The sequence below is a fragment of the Cynocephalus volans genome, chromosome 13 (assembly GCF_027409185.1).
Source record: "Cynocephalus volans isolate mCynVol1 chromosome 13, mCynVol1.pri, whole genome shotgun sequence".
Taxonomy (NCBI): domain Eukaryota; kingdom Metazoa; phylum Chordata; class Mammalia; order Dermoptera; family Cynocephalidae; genus Cynocephalus; species Cynocephalus volans.
The window spans coordinates 109,140,134-109,166,392 of record NC_084472.1 but is presented as its reverse complement, the minus strand read 5'-3'; the positions used below and the strand labels follow the sequence as shown (position 1 = coordinate 109,166,392).

At 42.2% G+C, this 26,259-nt stretch overlaps 1 protein-coding gene across 1 annotated transcript; it reads right to left on the bottom strand.

Moving 5' to 3' along the window:
* Nucleotides 1-4,297: 4,297 nt before the first annotated feature.
* Nucleotides 4,298-22,028, bottom strand: PLPBP (pyridoxal phosphate binding protein). Its single transcript, XM_063077120.1, has 8 exons — nucleotides 21,881-22,028; nucleotides 19,892-19,999; nucleotides 19,779-19,814; nucleotides 19,192-19,267; nucleotides 8,955-9,089; nucleotides 7,089-7,231; nucleotides 6,543-6,641; nucleotides 4,298-5,609 (listed from the first exon to the last, which is right to left on the bottom strand). Exons 1-8 carry the CDS (start codon nucleotides 21,977-21,979, stop codon nucleotides 5,478-5,480), a joined length of 828 nt encoding a protein of 275 aa, XP_062933190.1. The 5' UTR covers nucleotides 21,980-22,028; the 3' UTR covers nucleotides 4,298-5,477.
* Nucleotides 22,029-26,259: the final 4,231 nt, after the last annotated feature.

Sequence of the window (26,259 nt, the reverse complement as noted above, 5' to 3'; positions counted from 1 at the left end):
GCAGCCCTCCACGATTAGCACTGGTTCCAAAGTCCCAGCACCTTGGCAGCAGCGTTGGGGGGTGGCAGGTTCTTGCCTCATCCTATGGGGCCAGTCAAAGTAGCAGCAAACTACGGCCACTTAGTGATCTCAGCGTTGGGGGTCTTCCTGTCACCATGGTTTGTGGTAGAGGGGTTATGACGGGGATCAGAGGGGAAGGCAGATAGAGGATACAGAGGAAAAAAGAGATTGTTGGGCTCATCCAAAGCCTCCAAAATCAGGGGACACCTTCCCTTTCTTCTGCAGTGTGGAAGATGCCCTCCTTTGGAAACAACCACCAGCAGGAGGCAGGAAGGCTATGCCAGCCTAGGGTGAGATCAGGCGGCTGGGGTTCCAGACCCCAGAAGACCAGTGCTCTCTGCATGACGGTGTCCGTGGGCGCCCTGGAGGGTCAGTGGCAGTGCTGTGTGGCCCAGCTGGTACCCCCTCCCCAGAGCCCTGGCCCTCCCAGCTGAGGAGAGCAGCTGGCGGAAGCTGCTTCTGCAAGTCTCTGGCTCCATCTTCCCACACATTGAAACCATCAGGGCCTTCGTCTGCAGCCCACCTAGCCCTGTCAGTCAGAGACAAGTCTGGAACACTGCGCTGCCATCCAACCAGACCTGCCCTCCTCCAGGTCCCCACGCACGGGGGCAGAGAGCAGGAGGCAGGGCCCTCGCTCACGCTCAGTCTCAGAACTTTTAGACTATTGTCCTCTATTTTGATCTCCTCTCTGAGAAGTGTACGAGGTTACCATCCACGCTGGGCCCGTTGCTCCACCCCCATCCTCCAAAGGGAATTTGTCAGTGCGGCAGAAACAGGGAATTTGGGAGGCCCCAAGTAACGAGCTGCCCCATCAAAGCAGCAAGCAGCCTTCTGTGCCTCATGTTCTGGGGAAGCCAAATCAAAGGCAAACCCTGAATTCCTCTCGCTCACGGCCAATAAAAGCCTTGCTTCAGTGCCGGCTTCCTTTGCTGAAATCAGATATCCTGGTAATAAACAAGTCCGAAAGGCAGGGAAAATCTCTTGCTTCTTTCTGCTGATTAGTTTTTCTTCCTTAAAAAAATGTTCTCTCCAATAACAGGATGCCTGCCCCAGAAACTTGAGCACAGAACTGCCGCCCTCTCCTGCCCTGCATCCCCACTCCTCCAGAACCTTCCCCTGGGCTCCTGCGGGGGTGGGGGGACGGGGCCTGCTTCCCGAGTGAGCACCAGACTGCTTAGCTCAAAGGCAGGTCAAAGGGGCTGGGGGGAGAGGAGCCCTGGAGAGCTGGCTGCCCACGTACAGGGATGGCCGCGCTCTCAGACCCTGGCTGCTGGGGGCAGTCAGATAGAGTTTTTGACAATCAGGACCCCTTTTTTCTAAGGCAATCCTTCCGAATTCCTCAGCGTACCCCGGGGCTGTCAAAAGCCCAGCGCCATGAGTTTTATTGTTGAGTCTACAGTTGAGAAAGCCAGACAAGGCAGATCTTGAGGCATCAGAGGGGCTGGTTGGGCGGAAGGGCCGGGGATGTTGCTTCCTGGGACTGCCCTGCCCCCGCACGTCAGCCCTGTCCTGGGCCCCCTCCTGTCCTTGTGCAATCCCAGGGAAAATGTATGTCCACATGTGGCCTGCTGTGAAGGAGTGCCCTCCCCTGATGTGCTGACATCCCTCCTCTTCCCCCACCAAATAGGTTTTTAAGTGACTTTGCTGTCAGAGATGCTATTCTGTTTGTTTTTCCTTCTGACACTATCTCTCAGGAGAGTTTCTGGTCAGGAGAATTATGTTGAGGCTGCAGATTGCAAGAGAATTGCGCCTAATGGGGAACAGACAGACAAGACACCTTTCATGTCCAGCCAAGTTTTTTTTTCCCCCTCTCTCTCCCTCTCTCCCACTTCTCATCTTCCCTTTTTGGCTTCAAAGTTGGACTGAGTTTGTGCTTGTTTCTTTGGTACATCTGGAGAATAAGGTCACACATTGATTTTATTTTGGAGATTGGCAGCTGGGTCAGGCTTAGCTCTGAGGCTGCAGGCAGCACTGCTCCTCGGGAGGGCGGGTGGGGTAGATGCCAGCATGGAGTGCCTCCAGCTAGCTAGCGGTAATGGGACCATTCGAGAAGGCATGCGGGTACTCGAAAGGTGGCTTGTGCTCCCATGGGACCTCAACGCTCAGGAGCTTGAGCCTGTATTTATCTTAAATACAAGAAAGGTGCCCAAAGTCCCTCCCTCTGTCCTCACCACATGCCATTTCAGCTGATCTCTGCTGGACTTTATAGGAGAAAAAGTGTTAGCTCTGAGGCCCCTTGGGACCTCGAAGTGATTATAGGAGAGGAACTTAAGTTTAAGGACCCTCCACCTTGTAAACAGCAACTCAACCACACGAAGCCGTGGTATATACACGTTGAGGCAAACTGGGTGGAAAAGAAAGCCCTTTTCTTTACCTATGTGCTTCTTGAGGGGAGGGCAGATCAGTCAAACATTTTGGTGGATGATTTAGATTCTTTTGCCATTAGTCATGAGGCTGATGTAAGAGCATTCAACTGATTTCATGGTAAAGACGGTTACAGTTCCCAGAGTAAATTATTTCCAATTGCACCACTGACGACATCCCAGTCCTCTTGCATAGCCCTTCAGGAACTAGGGGGGAGGGGTGTGTGTGAGTCCTTTTTCCCGCAAAGCTTTGGTGGAAAGCACAGGGCCACTTCTTTTCTGACGGACAAAGATGTCTTGGATTTTGAGAATGTCCCATTTGACCTCATTCTTTCTGTGTCTAGCCCTGGGGAACAGAATTCACTGCCAGTCCAACTCCAGGGAGAAAAGGGCACCATTTGCACACTCTGGGCCTTGCAGCTTGTGGGACAATTTGAATCTGGAGAAGGAATGTGTGTGTTAGGGAAATGGGGTGACGGAAGGGGAGGCTAATCCCACTCACGGCTGGATTTAATTCTCTCCTTCCTTCTCACCCCCACTGCTTGTGGTTTCAAAGTTTGTTCTGCATTGATGCATAATTCTCAACTGTTACAACAGACTAAAAACATACATTTCTTTTATGGTAATAAGCTTCTCTTAAATTAAAGCTGCAAATCTAAGAATATGCCACTTATAAATGATTAAAGCCAGAGACGGAAGATAGCAGTATGGTATAGTGGCCAAACTCTGGACCAGAAGTCAAGAGTGCTGAGTTTATTCCTTGCCCTGCCACCAGTGCACTCTGACCTGACAAGGAGAGCACTGAACATTCTCTGGGCCTCAGTGCCTTTGTCTGCAAAGAGATACCGCCAAATAGCCTAAAATGCCCTACTAGCTGTTGTGAGTACAATGAGAGAATATAGAGAATACTGCTTTATATGCCACAGATGTTAAAAATAAAGGGGGACTACAGTTTGAGTATTAAGAGATTGCTTTAAGAAATGTGATAGACTCTATGAGGAACTTCCCAGGAGATCAAAGCCTTGATGGATTATTGGGAGGCCTTTGAGCGTCTCCAACTTTCTGAGGCTGGCTTCAGGGCAGGCAGACAAGGCCCCAGGCCACTGACAGCTGCTGGGCAGCACAGGTGGGTCTGGTCCAGGAGAGTGTGCTGATGTAACTCAGGAAGTTTGCTGTGCAGCTGTCACCGCGTTGATGAAAATCTGGGAGAAACCCAACCTGCTGCCCATCTCGTAGAACAAAAAACAAAATCGCAGCCTGACTCAATTTTCTCTCTGCAAAAGTCCTGTCCTGCTGTGGATACAGCGGACAGACGTACTTTGGTTTCCGTCCCTTATCTGCACTGATTTGGCCTCCATGGACTGCCTCCCTCTTCCTTGTTCTTAGTCTCCAGGCATAAGCCAGAGATCTTTATTACTCAGACCATCTCACCTCTCCCTAAGGGTTCCACAGTCACCTGAAAGTTAGCAAAGAAATAAGGTAGCTGAAAGCACCTACTGGCCCTGCAAGAATCAGCTGTATCACTTTGGAAAATCCTGTCCTCTCTGGCCTTCATTTCTGCCTGTAAAGACGGAGTGAGACTAAATAACCAGGAGTCCCCTGCAGGATAAATTGCTGACAGATCCCCAATGCTTGCCCCTCAGGCTAGCCAATGTCGCCATCTAGAGGCAATTCAAGAGTTTCTTTCAGCAAGAACATTTCATTTTCTTGCCCTTAGAAGCTGTAAATCCCTCTCTCATCCATGATGTGGCTTTGGCTGCATCTGTGACCCAAGGCAAGCCCTGCTCCAGAGCCAGGCTGGCATGGTGCCAAGTAACGGGCACAGCTGCTTCCTGTTGGTTCCAATGCCCCTCCTACTCATTCACTACACCAGGTCACAAAAAATAAATATTTTAATTGTTTTGTAATTGGCACAGATGGTATAATTCAAATGCACATTTTTATTTAATAGACTCCGAAATCACACTATAGCTTTGATTGAAACAGTACAGGAATCATAATGGCTTAAGTTTTACAAAATTACATTCAGCAGCAGCATCATGTTCTGAAAGTTATTACATAAAATTAAAGACTGGGGCTTGAATAAATGAGATAAAAAGTCATTTAGAAAATACACAATCACCCACACCGAAGCCATCAGTCATGACTATTGGAGAATTGTGCTTCCTGGCTTTTGAAGATCTTGCTACTTTATTAACCACCAAGGAGAGCTGCAAAATTCTGGCTTATAAATATAGTGGGAGGCTATAAATGAGCCTGCAAAGTGCTCCTCAGGAAAAGGAATGTCAAAGCCAGGACTTGCTGAAAACATGTGCCTGAGCATGGCTTTGAGGGAATCTTCTGTTTCTGAGGAGTAATGAGATTCACTGGACTTTGATAAAAAAAAAAACACCATAAAGAGGATCATGGTGGAAGAGAAATCATGTCATTAAATTCTCATCACTGTAGGTCCCAGAGGAAAAAGCTGTCTCTTCGGGAGGATGTCAGAAAGGCCCAAGTCCTATTTGTTACTCCTATAATTTCAGTGTCAATACGACGGGGTGGCCACTGACACAAACTCTAATTAGCAACAATTTGTGTTTGAAGAATTGAGCCATTTCTTGAAGTTACCTTATGGCCATTCCAGAGTAGAGAATATCTTCACATATCCACTGGCAAGGGTAGAAGCTGGGGGCAGAAATTACCTTGTTCCAGAGCAGGAAAGGTGACTGATGATTTAGTAGGAGTCTGTAGGATGCCAGTAACCATAGGGAGTTTCCTATTACAGTGGGATGAAAATGGCAATTTCTCTGACATCAGTGACCAAATTTTAACCCGGAAAAGGCATTCACGGATTGGTTTGTTGGTACTCCCAGGCAGAATTCAATATTAAACTCAATTCCTTGCTATTGATTTCAAAACTGTTCTGCAGCAATGTCTGGATTTCTAAAATTCAGTCCAAAACCACTGTTTGAAGCGAGCTTCCTATGTCAGAGCATGACTGCTGTAACACAGGGAATATAAAAATGGAAATCTAGGTTAGTGCACAGTTAGTCTTCTTGGTTGCTCCTCAGCTCAGTGTTCCTGTGCCACCTCCACTGGGGCCTTCAGGTCTGCTGCGGACTTGTCTGGGGCAGGTTTCTTTGAGTAATCCCGCTCTCCAAAAATGGTGCTTCCTACTCGGACATTTGTAGATCCTACTTCAATCTATGGGAAAGATGAGAAAGTATCAAGGAACAAGTTTAAAACAATGAAACGTAGCAAATGCTGAAGCTGTGCCTCCCGTTCTGGCTCGAGAGGTTTCCATGAAGACTGACGGCTATGGAGCTGAAGATGATGACTGGGCAGTGGTTCTCTCGGGCAATGCAACCTTTCAGGGGTGTTTAGGAAATAAGGATTTCTTTGGTTTTCATGGGGATTGGAGAGTATGACTGGCATTCAGTTGGGGGGGACAGGGATGTCAGATACTTGCAGCGTGTGGGACACAGCAAACAGTTAGCTGTCTAAGAGCCCACACACCTTTCCAATGTTCCATGGTCAGGAGATGAGAAAACCTCCTTATAATTGTCTAAGCACAAAATCAAATTCCTTTTTACTTATGAACACAAAGTATTTTTGCTCTGTTTTAATATATACAATTTTCCAGGAATGCAAGTTTATACTTTGATTTTTGGAACATTATCAAGTTATTTATGGTTCCAGAAAATCACATATTTGAGTTGTTAATACAGCATACCTGTGTCAGTTCACATTTACACTTGTTGCATTCATGGTGACCTGCATGTAAGATCAAGCATTGGACCACTTGATTATGGTTTACTATAATATATCTATGCCCAAGCATAATAAAATGCTTTTAAAAATTATAAGTTTAATTTCTTATTTTCCTTTAAATTACACTTAGGGAATTATATTGAGTTTTAAAAAATTAGGTGTCCAGCTATATAATTTCTACAAATTTCATTTCAAAAAAGATGGGGTGTGGAGAGTAGGGAAATGTTAGAATAGTTGAGAACCACTGAGACTGAGTTCCCTATTGCTACAATGAGGCATTTCAGAGGTTTCTCCAGCAAATAATTCTTGCTTAAGGCTTTTGGACCGTACCCTTGAGGCAGACAAGGGCACCGGAAAGACACTTACTGCATGCTGGAAGTCCCCGGACATGCCCATGCTCAGCTCCACCTGGTCAGCAGGCACGTTCAGCTTTTTACACAGCTCCTCCCGGACAGACAATAACACCTGATAGAAAGGCAAATGTGACACCTATTGTATCCCTACCTTCTCTAATGATGCCTAAAATTCCTCAAAGTGGCTGAATTTGAAACTCTCTGACAGATGTTATTTATTCCTCATGATTTCAAGGCCCGCCAAAATTGACAGAAGTTACTGAAAGGGTATACAGCAAACTCTCCCACTTTCAAGAAAACGCTCAGTCACTGGGGAGGAAGAAAGAGCTAATTTTCTCTCAAAACCCTGTTTTAGCCAAGTACAAATAGAGCTGAGAAAGGTCTGTGGGGTTTTGGGAGTCTGTTCTTCCCTTTTCCTATAAGAAGAGGGTTATAACAGCTGACAGGCAACGTCTGGGATGTCTTTACAGTTTACTGCAACAGCCAGCCCTACAATAGCATTTCACTGTGCACATGGGCAACCCCTCTCCCCTCAACCCTCACTCCCGGCCCCCAGTACCTGGAAGTCTGGATTTGGTCCTTGACTAAGATCATACCCAAAGCTTCCTATGGTCATCAGCCCCACAAATTCCAGGCTGGGGCACTTGGCATTTATGTGTTCCACCACAGCTACCGTCTCTGAAGGTGGAAGGCCATATTTACCTTCACAAAAAGAAACAGAAGACACCTATAATTTGATGTCTTAAACAGCCAGGGGTTAAGCTCTGTTTTCATCCTTTCCTACAAGAGAGGAGGGGATGCCCAGACAAGACAAGTTAATTCAACCTCTTGAAATAACCTATCCTCAAGTCCTGAAAAGCAACTTTATATTTGGAGTCTTCTTAGATTTTACTCCCCTTATTGTCAGGTTCTGAATTTCTCAGGGAAAGACCTATAAATTGGATTCTCTTCACTTCATCTCAAGATCTTAGCTGAGAACAGCTAGGGGAAAGGGAAAAGAAAAAACCTTGCTTTTCTTGGGACAACTGGAAGATTCACATTGCCAGTATGCCAGATGAATGTGAGAATTATTTTTCTAAACCCAGTATTTTTGTAGTTTTATTATTAATCGAATTACAAAAAAATTAAAGTATACATTAAATTGTTTTGATTACATATTTGCAACGTTTAACTGAACTTGCTAATTAACAACTAGAGAAGGAATTTGCAACAAATGATTATTGCTAATGCAGTTATAAGGGTTATTGATATTGTCTTGCCCCCATTTATCAAATGGAGATGGTAGGAACATTCACTTCAATCTCTAATTATTGCAAACTATAGGTAATTATCAAGAAATGATATAATAAAATGTGATCTGGAGTCAATTTCAGATTTACCTATATTGATAATGTAATATAGCTATAATCTGGGTGCATGTATATACAATAATTGTTAAAGTCTACTGAACTCTTATGTGCCAGGCACATATGCCAAGTCCTAAAAGCATTTCATTTAATGCAATAACTCTGTGAAGTAAGTACTTTTACCAGCTCCCTTCTAAAGATAAGAAAACTGAAGTATAGGGAGGCTAAGTACCTCTTCCAAGGTCACACAACTAGGAACTACTGGACTGGGATTTGAACCCAGGTGGCCTGACTCCTAAGGCTACCTGAAAATCAGATGCCTATTCTGTGCCCTTTCATGCCGAGATTTGGGGAATAGTGGTGCTTTGAGGGTTATAAGCAAATGCCCGATCTTTAAACATTCATTCTCAACAAACCGCTAACAAAGTAAGATGTACAGGGTTCTGTGCTAACAGCTTTTCGTGCATTACCACAGTTAATCTTCATTACACCCACCAAAGTAGGTTCTATTATGATGTCACTGCCAGACAAGGAAACTGAGGTAGAGAGGTTAGGTAACCTCCCCAAGTTTATAGAGCTGGAGGGTGGTGGAGCTCAAACCCAAGGTCTGTCTGATGTCAAAACCCAGGCTCCTATTCACTATGTTATACTGTTAACCCAAGCCCTGAAAAGATATTCATTGACTTGTGCTCACAGTGACTTTTTTTTCTAGTCTCTCTCAATGTAACACTAAGTAATTTTTTAAGAACTAAGAAGTATTATACATGTAACTGTGATCTTGTTCAAAAATGATGGTGACCTCTGGGGATTTTTAGAAGCTCTAAGTCACAATCCCCTTCTTGAAGTCCCTCCTCCTCCCCTGAAACATGAAGATATAACAAACCAAGATGTACTAAAGAATTATATGTGGACTGGCTTGCATGTCATTATGCTATCTAGATTACATATAAAACAGCTTACTTAAAGGCCTGTGATTTCATTCCATAACCTTATCCACCAGATACTTAGGCCTGCCATTCTCTCTGAGCTTCAACCATCCTAAGGGAAGAAAAATCTACAATTTGGGTCTGGCCACTTACTTTGCTCTCCACTTGTGTTAATCTGGACCATAACCTTTAACCTTTCAGGAGAACCTCTTTTCTGCCAGGAACTGTTCACTTTGTCTGCTAGCTTCACAGAATCCACAGTTTCCAGCATGAAGAGATTGGGGACAGCTGTAATGAGAAAGAGGCAAGGTAGTATTCTTCATTCACTCTGTTGCAGCAAGTAACATGTAACAAGTCTTTGACTTGAGAGAATGATAAATATCCCAGGAAAAGAAAAAAGACAGTTAAATCTCAGTTCTGCCAAGACAAAAGTGACAGTTTTACTAGATATGAGTTCAAATGTCAGACCATCCCTGGCTAATCAGCAAAGAGGAATAAGGAAAGGGAAACCCCGACATACCACAACCAGGCAGCATAAGTACCCATATGCTTCAAGAAGCTGGCAATGGAGAGATTTCTAATAGCAGGCTTGATGCCATAAGTCTCAGTTCAAACTGAGAGAAACAGGTCAAGATGGCAATGAGGAAAGGACACCAGTGGCAACCAAAACGGTTCCCTGGCATGGTATCACCATGTTCTCAAGCTTTCTGGGATGTAGTGTTCTTAGTCAACAATGACATCAGAATGACCCATACACTGAAAGCTCAGTGAGACACTGAAGTCATCGAAGCCAGCTTGGTTTTCAGAGATGCATGTGAAACAATGTATCTGCCTTGTCTCATAAATAACAGCAACAACAACAATGGAAGCAACACCAGCATCTTACTTTTATTGAACGTGGAAATCTTCAACGCACGATGCTAATCACTTTATATGCATAATTTCTTTTTAATCTTCACCACAGTTCATGAAGGACTATTATTACCTCCATTTTACAGAAGGGGATATTGAGGCACCAAAAAGTAAAAGTTTATTCAAGTTTACAAAATTAATAAATATTCGAGCTGTGATTTGAACTAAGGCAAACTGACTTATTCTTAATACTGAATTTGAGCTCAGGCTACTTTGCTTGGATAAACATAAATTTTAAAAAAAGACAAAAAGAATAGATGCTTGTTGTAAAATAATTAAAAAAAAGCAACGCAGAAGCATAGGCAGTAAAAAGTCAAAGCCCTTCACTGTAGAGGATACCACTATTATCTTTGGGATGAGAATTCTTTCAGATCTTTCAGTGTATCTTCATCCAACCAAATAATCAACACACACACACACACTCACAAATGTATACAGTCAGTCTGTGTCTGCAGGTTCCACACCTGTAGATTCAACCAAATGTGGATCAAAAGTATTTGGAAAACAACAACAATACAATAAAAAATAATACAAATTAAAAAATACAGTATAACAACTATTCACATAGTATTTATGGGTACATTAAATTAGGTATTGTAAGTAATCGAGACATGGTTTAAAGTATATGGGAGGATGTGTGTAGGTTATATGCAAATACTATGCCACTTTCTATATGGGACTTGAGCATGCTCAGATTTCAGTATCCATTGGGGGTGAGGTGGGGGGTGTCCTGGTACAAATCCCCCATGGATACTGAGGGATGACTGTATTTCTTGTTTTTTTAATAACACAAATTGGATTGTACGAAATGTTCTATGGGTTGCTACCTCCAGTTAGCATTACATATTGAAGATTTTTTCACATCCATACTAGATCCACTGGTATTTCTAAAGAACTGCAGTATTCCACACGTGATCACAGTTTACTTAACTATTCTTCTTGTTAATGGACATTAGATTGTTTCATATTTTTTACTACAAAAACCAAACTTGTATATAGAATGTTGTGCATATGTACAGGTATTTCCATAGGATATATGTCTCTTGAATTAAAATTACTAGCAAAGGAGGAAGTACAATTTAAATTGTGTTGGATATTACCAATTTGTTATCCAAAAGCCCCTGCCATTTAAAAATCTTCCTGGCAAGATGTGGGAGTGCTCATTTACACTCATCCCCTCAAAACACTGGATATTAGAAGTCTTCTGCATTTTTTATGATGATTGGTAAAAAGCAGAATTTATTATTTTGTATTTCCCTGATTGAAATTCAACATTTTTCATTTGATTACTGACCTTTTGTCTTTTTTTCCCCCTTGTAAATTGCCTGTTCTTAGTTTTTGTGTACTTTTTTCTCATAGATTTAAAAAAAGATTTGTAGATCTTTACGTATTCTGGACATTAACCTCTTTCCCCCTTTAAAAATACTATTTTCCTCCCACTCTGTGCTTTCCTTTTGCTTTGACATACAGAAAGCTTAAATTTTTTTGTAATTAGACCTGCTAGTTGTTTCTTTTATGGTTTCCAGATTTTATGTCTTGCTTAGAAAGGCCTTTCCCTAAGCCTACAAAAATAAAAATATTTTCTTATATTTTACTCTAATACTTTAATGGTTTTGATTTTCAAGTTAAGATTCTTTAATCTAGGTGGAATTTACACTGTGAGGAAGGAAATCTAAATTATTTTTTCAAATAAACAGCTGATAGTCCTACTGCCATTTATAAAATATAAGTAGGCTCCTTATTTACCTCACACCCAATACAAAATATCTTTTAAAAGCAACGTACTTTGGGACTTCCAGTAAAGATGGCGGAATAGACGGTCTCCAGAGTCACTCTCTCCCACAAATCAACCAATTTACAGCTATTAAAAAAGCAACAACAGCCAAGCTGGGGCCGTTAGAGCTCAGGGGAAGAGAAGGAGAGAACTACGGAGTGCATGAAGGCAGGAGAAGCTACGATGACAGAAAGAAAGGACCACTCCCCCAATTTTGAGTCCTGGCCACTTCAAGGCTGGAGCTGCTGAGCACATGGAGCAAGAACAGGCAAAAGCCGCAGCTGTGCCCTTTGTATGGAGCTGCTTGGAGGCAGGAGGGGAAAAGAGGGCCTTGGTGGCCCCCAGGCCAACAAGACCACTAACAGCGTTCCTGTGGACCCACATAGGAGCAAGGAGCCACAAAAACTGAGAAAAGGAGCCACTCAGAGGCTGGTGAGTCATCGCAAGGGACCGGCGCATGGCCAGTCTCCTGGGAAGTGTTTGGAGTACCAGCGGTAGGGGAGATGGGCCCACCAGAGGAACACTGGGGCATAGCAAGGACAGCTGATCTGTCCCCCAATCAGCATAGGACCACTCAGTGGAGACTGGTCAGGAATATAGAACTGCAGGGGGTGCAGTTGCTGAAAAGTCTCAGGCCCACACCAGTTTCCACACAATGCAGGTGTACTGGACCTCATAAGACCTGGAAGTCAACCATTAAAACCTGAGCTGCACAAAAGGCCTTCCCCAGGGATTCAGCAGCAAAGCAGCAATTTAGCTCAACTACAGGGCTCAAGTGCTGGTCCCCACAGGAAGTTCCTCCATTTTAGAAGTAAGCAAAGGACAACAAATTTGTTCCAGTGCAGTTTATGTGGTGGGAACAGAAAATAATCCAACGCAGAACTGAAAGAAAAAACAAAATACCCACAGGTCAAAGATAAAGTTTGATATTAACTAGTAAAGGTCTCACATCACCAAAGAACACTTATAAAACCAAGGACCATAAGCCCCCCGAGCTTCCCAAGCCAGGGAGCAGGGAGGGCTGGGAGCCTTAGCTCCCTGAGCCAGGGTGGTGGGGGGCCTTGGCCACACCCCCCCGATACCTGCAACCAGCCCAGGATGACCACTGAGCTGCTGCAGGAAGCGACCCAGGCTCCCAAGCTGGGGCGGTGGGGGAGCCAGGGCCTCAGCCACATCTGCCTGACATCCGCATCTAGCCCAGCAACAACCGAGTCACCACTGGAAGCCCCCTTGTCTCCTTTGCAGGAATGAGGGAGGTCCCATGGGTCTCAACCATGCCCCCTCTCTTTCTTCCTTCTCCCACCCTATTTCCTTCCCCATTCTCCTCTCCCCTTCCCCCCGCAACTGCTCCGCAACATGTTAGAATGTAAATAAATAATATTCATAAATAATTAGACTTAAAATAAATAAATAAATAAAAACAATGTACTTTGGCTTAAAAACAAAACAAAACAGAGAAACAATATACTAAACTTCTGCTCTCAGACAAGATGGAGTACAGGAACCAGATTCACCCTCCCACCTGAAACAACCAAATAGACAAAATATATAAAACATATATGAAACACTGGTTTACAAGAACTGGATATCATATAATGAGAGACATTGATCTTGGAGAGACAGGAAACTAATGAGGTGTGCGCTACAACTGTCCCAGCTTACTGCCTGGAAAGTTTCTAGAATATGGTGCAGGGAGGGGGAACACAGGCAGAATGTGGTAGAATCTGAGTTGAGAAGATCGAGCTGAGATTCCGAAAAGACTAAGGCAGCTACAGTGCATAGGACAGAATGTGGGAGAGGAGAGAAATGCACACAGAGAACACCAGTGGTCTGTAAAGGGCTTCCTTTGAGTATTCAGCTGTGCTGATCAGTGCATTTATGTGAGGAAATTACTTTTAAGGCCATGGAAAGAATTACTTGAAAGGATTATAAGAAACAGTGCCTGAGGTTCACGTAGTGCTTGGGATAGTGCCTGTGCCCACCAGTCAGGCTGGAAAACTCAAGACTTAAGGGGCACTAACAGAGTACACAGAAGGGTCTTGCCTCAGTAGTGTGGAATAATTAAAATAATTAACCCTATGGGCTGGCCCGTGGCTCATTCGGGAGAGTGTGGTGCTGATAACACCAAGGCTGCGGGATCGGATCCCATATAGGGATGGCCGGTTAGCTCACTGGGTGAGCGTGGTGCTGACAACACCAACTCAAGGGTTAAGATCTCCTTACTGGTCATCTTTAAAAAAAAAAAAAAAAAAAAAAAATTAACTCTATACTTAGCTCCGCTCTGGTCACACCAACTTATCTTAAAAGCAAGACCTAAAAGGATCAATCTATTCCCAAGTAACTTAATTGTATTCCAGAACAAAGCTCAAGAATATTTATAGAAATACAAAAATAGCTAGCAGTTGACAAGATAAAATTCACAATGTCTGGCCTCCAAACGAAAATCACCAGACATGCAAAGAAGCAGGAAAATATGATGCAAAATGAAGAGTTAAACCAATCAATTGAAACTGATCCAGAACTGACAAAAATAATGGAATAAGTAAATAAGGACATTAAAACAGTTATAACTGTGTTCCACATACCCAAGAAATATAGACATGGAAGATATAAAAAAAAAAGACCCAAATTAAACTTCTAGCATGAAAACTGCAAATGTATGAAATGAAAAATGCACTGATGAGATTAATGGCAAATTAAATCCAGCCAAAGAAAAGATTAGGTACCTTGAAAAAATTATTCAAAATGAAATGCAGAGGGGAATAAAAGATATAAAAATGAAAAGAGCATCAGTGTAGGACTGTGTCAGGCAGCATAACAGGTAACTGGAGACCCCTGAGGAGAAGAGAAAGGGAAGGCAGAAAATACACATGAAGAAACAGTGGTCCAAAAAATTTTTAAATCTGATGAAAACTATAAACCCACTATTCAAAAAGTTCAAAGAACCCCAAGCATAAGAAATGTGAAGAAAATTATACCAAGGCATATCATCATCAAATTGCTCAAAATCTGTGACAATGAGAAAATCTTAAAAATAGCCAGAGGGTTAAAAGCATATACATGTAGAGGAACAAAGACAAGTGTGACATTAGATTTCTCACTGAAAACAAAGCAAGTGATAAGATAGTGAAGCAACGTCTTTAAAATCCTGAAAGAAAAAATTTGTCAACCTAGAATTCCATAGCAAAAATATCTTTCAAAAACAAAGGTGAAGGTGCAAGAAAATTCAATGGGAAATCTACATGGGAAAGAATGAAGTTGGACACTTTCCCTACACTATACACAAAAATTAACTCAAATAGACCTAAAAATGAGAACTAAAACTATAAAACTCTTAGAAGAAAACACAGGAGTAAATCTTTAATACAGTGGATTAAGTAATGGCTTTTTAGATATGACACCAAAAGCATAAGCCACAAAAGAAAAAAGATAAATTGGAGCACAGCAGAATGAAAAACTTTTGTGCCACAATTGATACCATCAACAAGAAAGTGATAATGACTAATAATGACTAATGATGCTGAGCATCTTTTCTTGTGCTGCTACTGGCCATTTGTATATCTTCTTTGGAAAATGTCTATTCAAATCCTTTGCACATTTTTTAATTGAGTTCTTAGTCTTTTCATTATTGAGATGTAAAAGTTCATTATGTATTCTGGGTAACAATCCCTTAAAAGGTATGTGATTTGCAAATCTCTTCTCCCATTCCCTGCAAGTCATTAGGATTGAAATGCAAGTCAAAACCACAAACAGATACCATTTCACATATTTTTTATGACTTTGTTGACTTACTAGCTTACATTTTATTTCCTTTGTTGACTTACTAGCTACAACCCTTTATTTTGTTATTTTATTGGTTGCTTTTGGGTTTAACTTATCACAGTCCACCTTCAAGTTATACCACTCCACATGTAGTTTAAGAACTTTACAATAGTGTACTTCTGTTTCTCCACTTTTGTTCTTTCCGTTATTGTTGTCATGCATTTTGTGTTTACATGTTACAAACCCCACAATACATATTATTTTTCTTTATAGAATATGACAACATATTATAATAAAACAGTAGAGAAAAATGAGATAGCTAGATTGATTAGGAAAAAAGAGAGAAGATAGAAATTACCAATATCAGGAATGAGTGAGAGAGTTGACATCACTATAGATTCTACAGATATAAAAAGATAATAAAGAGATATTGGAAATAGCCTTATGCCCATAAATTCATCAACTTAGATAAAATGGAGAAAACTCCTTGAACGACAAAGAGTACCAAAGCCCGCCCAAGAAGAGACAGATTATATGAACAATCCTATGTCTATTTATGAAATTTAAAGTATAGTTAAGAACCTTCCCACAAAGAAAACTCCACTTCGCTGATGATTTCCATCAGTTAAGGAGAAGATACCAATTCCATACTCTTTCAAAAGATTGAAGAGGACAGAATATTTCCCAACTTATTCTGTGACGCCAGCATTAACCTTACATCAAACCCAGATAAAGATATTACGAGAAAACTACAGATCCATGTCCCTTGTCAATATAGATAGAAAAATTCTAAGCAAAATTTAAAAAATCAAATGCAATATTTAAATAGGGTTTATTCCAGGAATGCATGGTTGGTTTAACATCTGAAAATCAATAAATGTGATTCAATGTTAAACTAAAAAACTATATGATTATTTTGATACAGTAAAAGCATTTCATAAAATTCAATATATACTCCTAATGAAAGTCTCTCAGCAAATAAGGATTAGAAGGGAAATTCTTCCTTCTCATTAAAAGCATCTATGAAAAACCTATGTGCCCACTCTCAGCACTTCTATTCTATTGTACTGGAGGTTCTAGCTAGTGTAATAAGTAAGAAAAGGATATAAAAGGTATTCAGATTGGAAAGGGAAAAGTAAACTGTCTTTATTCACAGATAACATAATTATGTGGAAAATTTAATGGAATCTATAAAAAAGCTACTAGAATAAGTAATTTTATAAGGTTGCAGGATAAAAGATCAATATTACAAAAATCATGTGTATTTCTATATACTAGCAACAATCAGAAATTGAAGTAGAAAAATATCATTTATGATAGCATCAAAAATATGAAAAACAGACAAAAGATGTGGAAAAACTGTACAATAAAAACTATAAAATACTACTGAGAGAAATTAAAAATGTAAATAAATATTGAGCTATACCTTGATTAACAAGGGAGATTCAATAATTTCAGTATGTCAAAATGTTCCCCAAATTGATCTACAGATTTAATACAATCCATCAGGGTTTTTTTGTGGAGGAGGGGGGAGGTGAGAAATTGACAAGCTGGTTTATATGGAAAGCAGAGGACCCAAAATAGCCAAAATAAATTTGAAAAAGAACAATGTAGGCTAACAGTACCTGATTTTAAGAATTGTTATAAAGCTCTAGTAAATCAAAGTAGCATGCTACTGGTGGAAAGGTAGACAAATGAATGAATGGAACAGAATAGACAGTTCAGAAATAAACCCATGGATACCATCAATTTTTGACAAAGGTGCAAAAGCAATGCTGTGGAAAAAGATAGCCTTTCAACATAGTGCTGAAACAATTGGATATTCATATGGAAAAGAATGAACTTGGATCCATACCTTGCACCATATACAAAAATTATCTTGAAATAGATCATGAAGACTAATGTTAGACCTAAAACTATAAAATTGCTAGGACAAAACACAGGAGAAAATCTTTGTGACTTTAAGATGGGGAAAGATTTCTTAGACATGATACCAAAAGCACATTAAAGAAAAAAAAATTTGGACTTCATCAAATTAAAAACTTCTGCTTTTCAAAAGAGGCTGTTTTTAAATTTTTTTTGGCACTTGCTGTTATGCGGAACTAAACCCTTGATCTTGGTGTTAAAAGGCCACGCTCTAACCAACTCAGCTACCCAACCAGCCAAAAGACACTGTTAAGAGAATAAAAAGACAAGCCATAGGGGGCTGGCCCATGGCTCACTTGGGAGAGTGTGGTGCTGATAACACCAAGGCCACGGGTTCGGAACCCTATATAGGGATGACTGATTAGCTCACATGGGAGAGCGTGGTGCTGACAACACCAAGCCAAGGGTTGCGATCCCATTACCTGTCGCAAAAAAAAAAAAAAAAAAAGAAAAAGAAAATGGGCAAAAGACTTTAATATTATTAGTCACTTCACCAAAGAAAATATACAGATGGCAAACACTGCCTATTAGGGAAATGCAAGGGATACCACCACACACCTATTGGAATGGCTAAAATTAGAAAAGACTGACCCAAGTATTGGCAAGAATGTGGAGGAATTTGAACATTGCTGGTCGGAGTGCAAAATGGCACAACCAATTTGGAAAGCAGTTTGGCAGTTTCTTAACAAGTTAAACATACATATTGGTACAGAGTTTTGGTTTTGCAAGATGAAAAGAGTTCTGTCGATGGACGGTGGTGATGGTTGCACAATAATGTGAATATACTTAATACCACTGAACTGTACACTTAAAAATGGTTAAGATGGTAAACTTTATGTGTATTCTATCCACCACAATTAAAAAGTAAGTAAAGGGCCCGGCCCGTGGCTCACTCGGGAGAGTGTGGTGCTGACAACACCAACTCAAGGGTTAAGATCCCCTTACTCGTCATCTTTAAAAAAAAAAAAAAAAGGTTAAACATACACTTATCATGTGATTCAGCCATTAAACTCCTAGGTATTTGTTCCAAGAGAAAAGGAAATATATGTCCACACAGAGACTTGTACACAAATGTTCATGACAACTTATGCGTAATAGCAGAAAATTAAAAGGAACCCAAATGTGCATCAGCAGGTGAATAGACAAATTGTGATATACTTATGCAACAGAATACTACTGAACAACAAAAAGTAATGAACCATTGATACATGCATAAGTATGATGAATCTTGAAATAATTACGTTGAGTGAAAGAAGTCAGATGAAAAGAGAATACATACTTTATGTCCCCATCTAGATAAAACTCTTAAGATTGTTGTGATGGTTTCACAGGTGCAAATGCATGTCAAAACTTATCAAATTGTATACTTTCTTTTTTTTTTTTTTTTTGGTGGCTGGCCGGTATGGGGATCCAAACCCTTGACTTTGGTGTTACAAGGCTGTGCACTAACCAACTGAGCCAACCAACCAGCCCTATACTTTAAATATGTGCAATTTACTGTAAGTCAATTATACTTTAATAAGGCTGTTAAAAAATACAGGTTATTTAAATTTTGACACTTTGGGAGAAACAAGTTCATTTACTCAAGATCTCCACATGTCACTGTCATGGTTAAGTTTTTCTGTAGTTAATTCTTAATTTTACTTTACTGTATTTTATTGCATATTATTGTGTTTTATTTATTATAGCCTTTAATTTAAAGGAAAAAGAACAAAAATGTCTCCTTTGCTAGTTAAAAACATTTATGGGCTATAGTTCTTTATAATTTATCTGAAAGACAACTAAATAATAATAAACATGAAGTAGAGTAGGTTAGCCAACTGTGACTTTATTCTGTTCTTGGCATGATGTTTTCTCCTAATATTAAGAACTAAGACTTTCCTAAAAGAAATTCCAAAAGACAAATGGTGAATTAGGAATATTCTAAAAGCTGCTTTCTCTTCCACAGAAGGTAGTACAGTATAAGCAACACAACGATGGAGCAATTTTGTCTTTGCATTTAGAGTTTTATCTTACCCATCAATTTGTTGACATTTTGTTTCTGTAGGTGACCAATGAAGTGCCATTTGATCTCAGGACATGAAGACAGAATCTGAAGAGAAAAAGGTAACCATATTTGACTCATATTTTAAAGGCCTTGCCAGCTCAAATACCTTGCACATACCGTGTGACCTTTCCCGTCTATGCTCTGTTCCTTAAATGTAATAAACTCTATTACCATCTTCAGCCAGCCTCCTGATGATGTAAAAGGATACTTAGAAAAAAATCTAAGGCTTCTGTTCTGTTTCCCTTTCTTGCTCCCATCAACTTCCTCTATCTTTCAGATATCACCCTTAAGGATGAACTGATTTAAGCTTTCAAATCTCAACATGTTCCATGATTACAGCAAGCTCCTAAAATCACCACTTCCAAACAGCCACAAAAGAGAAAACTATAGTGTGAATAGACTCTAGCTGAGAATTACTGGGGCTCAAGATAAAAGTAGACATTTCCACCTCCACCCCAACCTACTTTTCCAAAACTCAACTACCAGTATGGGTCTAATTTTCAACTAAAGAGAGCCAAATTTAGATACAAACTAAAGAGTTCACATAGCCACTTACTTTAGGATTTGATGCTTTTTCTAGCAGTTCCTGAACCTGAAGGGTAAAACAGAATAAGTCAGAAGCCTGACAATCACAACTCTTCCAAAGGCACTTTGGAAAAGTTCTCTTACGTAGTTTTCTCCAAAAGTGCGCTGGCCATGACTGTAGGCCTCAATCACCATGTCTGCAGGTTTGGTTTTGCTGACTGCTACTAGCCGGGGCTGGATGGCGGGGAGATCCTGTCAAGAGGAAAGAGCCACATGAGTGAACATTTGGGAATATTATCCAAATAAATTGTGTAGAATAAATCTTGCAGAACAGATTGGCATAGACCTTAGCCTGATATTTGGTAAGATCTATTTTTCCAATGCTGCAGGGAGGTCAATATCAAATAATGGTGATCAAATGTCTATTATATGCATGGCATCTCAATTGAATATGTTAGCTACCTTAAAATCTAGCAGAAGACATTTATGTCTCGGGACAGCCAGGCAAGTTAAAGTATTTCCTTAAAGTATGGTCTTTGACCAACTGCATCAGCATCACCTGGGATCCACTGGAGACCTACTGAATCTGAATCTCTGGGGTTGGGGTCTGAGAATCTCCTCTCTCACAAGCTCTCCAGATGATCCTCATGCATACCAACATTGGAGGTTTAAGAATCACTTCATTAAGAGAAGGCAGCACTCTCTGAACAGAAGGGAGGCCCCTTCTGGTTTCTGAAACACCAAAGTTAACAGTTTTGGAAACTCATTCTGGTCCTGGTGTAGTAATTAATATTGCCGCCATTCACTCTATAAGTGGCCTGCTTAGAGTAACTATTATGTACTTTATTGCTCTACCTATGAATCAAGAACCAGTGGCAGAATAGAGACCAGGACACAGAAAAATTCTGGATTCAGGATTAGACCAACCTGACTTCCTCCCACAACCACTATATAAAGAGCAGGGTTTCCATGCATTCTGCTGCAACCAGATCCACACAGAAGCAATAAGAGAAGAGATGCATTTATTCTTATATAGTTCAGTTTTCAGGTACCCCATCACCCCCTGGGATTTTCACAGAATCACAGTAATCTCAAGGACCTGAAGGAGTCAGGTCAATTAGTAAAAAGTCTCCTTTTCCTTCCTTTTGAGGGGATGCCTTACCATCCTCTTTTACGAGACCATGCCATAACTCCTAGGATTATGTTGATGAATTGATGGCTTCCAGAGAGAAAAGCGGAGCAGGCAGCCCATCTGCCTGACAGTTCCTTCGGGGAAACCTTCCAAAGTTAGGGGAATCCCTAGATTTTTCTTGGAGAATCAATGGGAATCACAGAACATTAATGCCACAAGGGTGCTTAGAGCTTTCAGAGCTCATCCCATTGCCTGTAGAGATGAAGAAACCGAGGGCCAGAGTAGTGAAGTGACTTGTTCAAGGAAACATCTAATTAGTAGTCAAGGAAAGACTGTGATACAAGTATTCTGTCTCCAGGCCAGCACTCTGAGTTTTCATAGCACAAACGCTTGATCAGGGAAACCTCCGACCTCTCTGTTCAGGTCTGTCTCACTCCACACCTCTCAGCTTACTCTTGCACCGAGGTGGGCACGAGATGTTGACTCTTGGTCTAATGAATGAGGAAAAGAAAAAAAAAATCTCCCCTTAAACTGCTTGGGACTGGGTGTCAGGCAGCTGCCACCTGCCCCAAACGTCCTCGCCTTGGCCCGGGACGGAAGCGACGTTGACTGAGCGCCTCGGAGCTGTCAGACACGGCGGCGCGCGGGCGCGGGCCGACAGGGCCTCCTTCGGGCGCTCTCGGATCAGACGCCTTCCCGCGCAGCCTGGGGCACAGGCCCGGTTCTTTCGCGTCCGCCAGGGCTGTCGACCCTACACGAAGCGCCGGGGCGCTTCCTGCTCCGACTGCGCCCACCCCAGCAAACCCGACGCCCTGGGGAGATCGCCGAGGAAATCCTTCGCAAGCCCTTCGCGGGCTCGGCAACCCCCGCGGACGCCCGCGCGGAGACGGATCCCGCCGCTCCGGGAGACCCCGCTCCGTCACCGTGACGACCCATTCCCATGCAGGTGTCCCCCTCCTCAAAGTGGCCGCCCGCCGTCCTCACGCGGTCCCCACCCTCACCTGCGGCCGCCGCGCCACCGCCTGCTGCACGCGCTCGTTCACTGCCCGCAATGCGAGGCCGATTCCCAGCTCCGCCGACATGCCGCCAGCTCTCCACATCCCCCGGGGACCGCCGCGGAGCACTAGAGCCCCGGCGCCCGGAGCGGAGACCACCTTCCGGTCCCGCCCACTCACGCCGTGAGGCCCAATCACCGCTCACCGCCGAACCGTCGCACCCAATCGACACCCGGCAGCGCGGGGCGGTGCCATCCCTCGGCGCCGGCCATCTTGGGGAGGTCGCCCTCGGAACGGCGGAAGCGGGCGGGCAGCGGGACCGTGCGCGGTGTCGGCCCGGGGGGCTTATCTGTGGCGCACAGTGCGGCCTGTCGTCGCGGTCCTGTTCTCTCTTAAAACGCCTGGCGAGACTGGCCCGTCGCCGGCTCTCAGAGCTGTGAACTCAAATTCGTGGGCGCAGGGATCTGGCTTAGAAGTTGCTGGGACGGAGGCGTGGCTTTTACCGCGTCAGATGGTGGTTGTGAGGCACCGTTAGGAGGTGTGGGAGAAAACGCTCGCTGAAGACATGGCGTGGTTCGCATGTACGGCTCCTTTAGACAAGTACCGTCCAATGGAAATATATCGCGACCCACACATTCGTAATTAAAAAATTTCTCATAGGCATTTAAAAAGTAAAAAAACCCTAATATTTTATTTAGCCCAATATATTCAAAGTACGATTTCAACACGCGAGCAGTGGAAAAACTACGGGGGACGTTTCCTTGGCTCTCGGTTTCTGAAGGCCGGCGTAGCTCGGAGTCGGGGCGCGCAGGCCGTGCCGCCCGCCCTTCGGTCTGTCAGGCCCCTCAGATGAGAGACAGCGCGCGCCTGCAGTCTGGCCTGAGCTCAGCGCACGGTCAGTCCACTTCCTGAGTCTTTCTGTCCAGCCCTGCGGGCAGTGTGGTCAAAAACGTGGTGCGGAGCCAGACACGCGCGGACGAACAGAGGTCGCCGTTTAACAGCAGACGGGAAAGGCAGCCAGGCGTCCTCCAGCGACGAGCGTCCTTCCGAGGAAGGCCGTGTTGTAGCCGTGGAGCAGCGCGTTACACGGGCCTGGACGGCATAGCCTGCCACACACCTAGGCTCTGTGGTGAGGCCGTTAGAATCTCACACGGCCTCCCACTGACTGAGACGTCGTCATGCGGCCCATGACAGCAGGAGCTGCTATGGGCGAGCTGAAAGAGACCTATTTTGTTAAGGAAAGCACTTTTGGCTGCAATTACTGTTGATTCTCAAAGGTTAATTCAAATTAATGAAGCGGGATGCCTTTATATTGGAGAAAAGGATAGAGTTTGTTCTCCAGGTTGATTTGTCTGGAGGTGGCTGGGTTTAGTGTCTTCTGGAAAGAGGCAATAGCTCCTCATTCCTTTTCCCAGATTCCAGGAATAGACATGGACTTTCACATTTTCTGCTCTGGGAATATCACTTTGAGCAGAACCTCGGGTCCTGGCAATAAGGGACTTCATTTTGGGGAGTCTCTGGTCATTTACCATGGTTCACATAACTGGGTTATCTGTAAACTACGATTCCAAAGACATTAGGAGAAATTGTGTTAAAAAAAAGTCTCTGGACTTGATACATTTCTACTACAACAACCAAAGTGATAAAAATTTTAAAATGACCTGAACAACAGCCCTTCATGGTATGAGCATAATAGATGTTTGCTGTAGAGGTGCGCAGCTGGAAGGAGCCTAGCCAGCAGTAAGTGGTGGTAGGAACAAAGGGGATCAAGGTGAAGGGATGTGTAGAGGAAGGATTGGGGGAGCATGAAACACTTCAAGTGACATGCTATTTGGAAAACATTTTAAAAACCATAAATACCTCATACAGCTAGGGAATGTATAACCCAGGGGATAGTAATCCAGGTCACTATGACAAGTAGCTGTATCTCCATTTAATAGATCAGGTCTCTCTTAGAACAGCAAGGTCATCCCCCTATGCCTTTATCCATTCAGTAAACATTTATTGAGGCATTACTCCCGTAAAGGAAACTTGGGGGAGACCGGGATGAGTAAGAAAGGTTTTGTTGTGGTTTTACTTCTAAGATTTTCATCTCTAACATTCTATGATCTTATGAAAATGGGGTAGAGACAAAAAGATCATGGTGACCCCAGTCCACTAACATTTCATATACTAATTTCTTTACTACTTAATTCTGCTTTTAAATTATTTTTATTCCACTTATTTGTCTCATTTTCTTTAGTTTCTTCACTTCCTCTTCCTAGAACATCAACCATCAAATTTAACCTTTCATCTTCCCCTACTACCTAATCCTCGAAAAATGCAAGTCCAGAATCACTGCATCACCAATAATTGTCTTTAAATTGCTCCAGTAATTGCAAGGACAAAGGGGAAAGGTTAAGATTAAAAAGCCAAATACCCAGAGGAACAGATCTGATAAACAATCTAAAACCTAGTCTACCAACTCACCATACATGCCATCAAGCTTTTGAAACATTCACCTCTGTAGTCTAAGGCCCTGAATTATGAGAAGAACATGTATGGATTTTAAAATTATTTCCTTCTGAGCTTACACTGATTCTTTTGGGGGGATAAAGAAAAGATAAAATAATAGAAAGTTACTGTTGCCTGGTTACTTGGGTCTGAAGAGAAACAGAAATAATGCCCATGAACCAGTTTAAGTGAATTCGTGTATAATAGCCCATCACAGCAATCCCTCTGCAAACATGCTGCCGCACTTGCAATATAGATTAAAATAGCAATATAGATTCTAGAACCCTAGACCTGCAGAGGACCTTTAGAGATCATTTGATCTTTTGAAGAGAAAGAATGACACTTAAACCATCCCAAATAGCACAGAATCTTTCCAATTTCTTTTTCTTTTTAAAAGGCTGACCGGTAAGGGGATCTTAACCCTTGGCTTGGTGGGTGTGGTCAGCACCACACTCAGCCAGTGAGCTAACCGGCCATCCTTATATAGGATCCGAACCCATGGCCTTGGTGTTATCAGCAGCGCACTCTCCCGAGTGAGCCACGGGCCGGCCCTGGATCTTCCCAATTTCTGAAGACCATGAGAGAAGGAAATGTTACCCATGCTAATTCATGGGGATTTATTTATTTTCTGTTTGCAGATTACTTCTCCCCATTTCAAACTTTAGCCAGCCTTAAGTGAATTCTTTTAAAATCCTCCATTCTTCAAGCTAATTTCCTCTTCTTTGGTCCCTGAGGAACTAGCTGACCATTACACAAATCTTATAAATGTGAAGTTGTTAAAAATCCCTTCTGCCTTTTCTGGAGTCAACCCATGAGCTTTATTTTTTAACTACTTTTTTTTGTTGTTGTTTTTCTAGCCTCTTTAAGATTTTTTTTTTTTTTTTTAATTGGATCCCAGAACTGGAAAATTCCTCTCAACGGGCCAAACCAGCTTATTTTCTACACGCTGCGTCTCTGTAGAGGTGTGCATTTCAGTATCGTCTTGTATGCGTTGTGGTGCTGCTCCCTTCGCCTTCTCCGTGCTGGCCTCTTTGTAATCTTATTCTATTTCTTCCCCTTTGTTTGACTTAAGTGGTACCCACTTAATAGTTGTATGCTTTCTAGCCTGTTTTTCCAAATGATTGAAAGTAAGTTATTTTTGAATGCTTACACATGCTAACCACACTGCTACAACCCTTATTTCATATACTCCACTCAACTAATTTTATAGATGAAGAAACTGAGGCTTAGAGAGGTTAAAAAAACTTATTCAAGACCACACACCCAGGAAGTGGTAGAGCAGGGATTTGAACCTTGGCAGTCTAACTCTAGTAACTACCTATTCAATTTTAAGTTCATATTATGTGTGTGGCAGGCTCTCCCAGACCAACAGAGAAAGACTGGGAGCACCATTAAAAAACCTGCGAAAGCCTGGACTAGGTAGGATTGTCAGAGTTGGGAAAAAATACACAATACCCAGCTAAATGTGAATTTCAGATAAATAACAAATACCTTTTTTAATACAGGTAGGTCTCGTGGAATACCTGGAACATATTTGTACTAAAAATTATGCATTGTTTATCTGAAATTCACATTTAACTGAGTACCCTGTATTTTATCTGGCAATGATAGATTGGGAAACTTACCAGAGCAGAGACTGGGTCTTTCCCACTGAATTGGCATCAAAATGAATTTTGGGTCAATTGAAAATATCTCTGCCCTTTAGAGCAGAAATGCAGTGACGTATGAATTCTTTAATATGATAAATCTCTAGAGAACCTACCAAGAATTATGCCATGCTCACAAATTAGTTTATTGTTTCTATGTTGATAATGGGGACAGATTTTCTTCTGAATATATTTTGAGGGAAATCTACTTAACTCACTAGTCAGGGATTTTTTAATTTCTTTATT

Bases quoted from the DNA above. Each gene is read 5' to 3' on its own strand.
- PLPBP (XM_063077120.1), bottom strand. From the start codon at position 21,979: ATGTGGAGAGCTGGCGGCATGTCGGCGGAGCTGGGAATCGGCCTCGCA. The intron at 19,268-19,778 runs GTAAGTGGCTAT...TTTTCTCTTCAG, and splicing joins AAAAAGCATCAAATCCTAAA to ATTCTGTCTTCATGTCCTGA. The intron at 9,090-19,191 runs GTAAGATAAAAC...TTCTCATTACAG, and splicing joins AAATGTCAACAAATTGATGG to CTGTCCCCAATCTCTTCATG.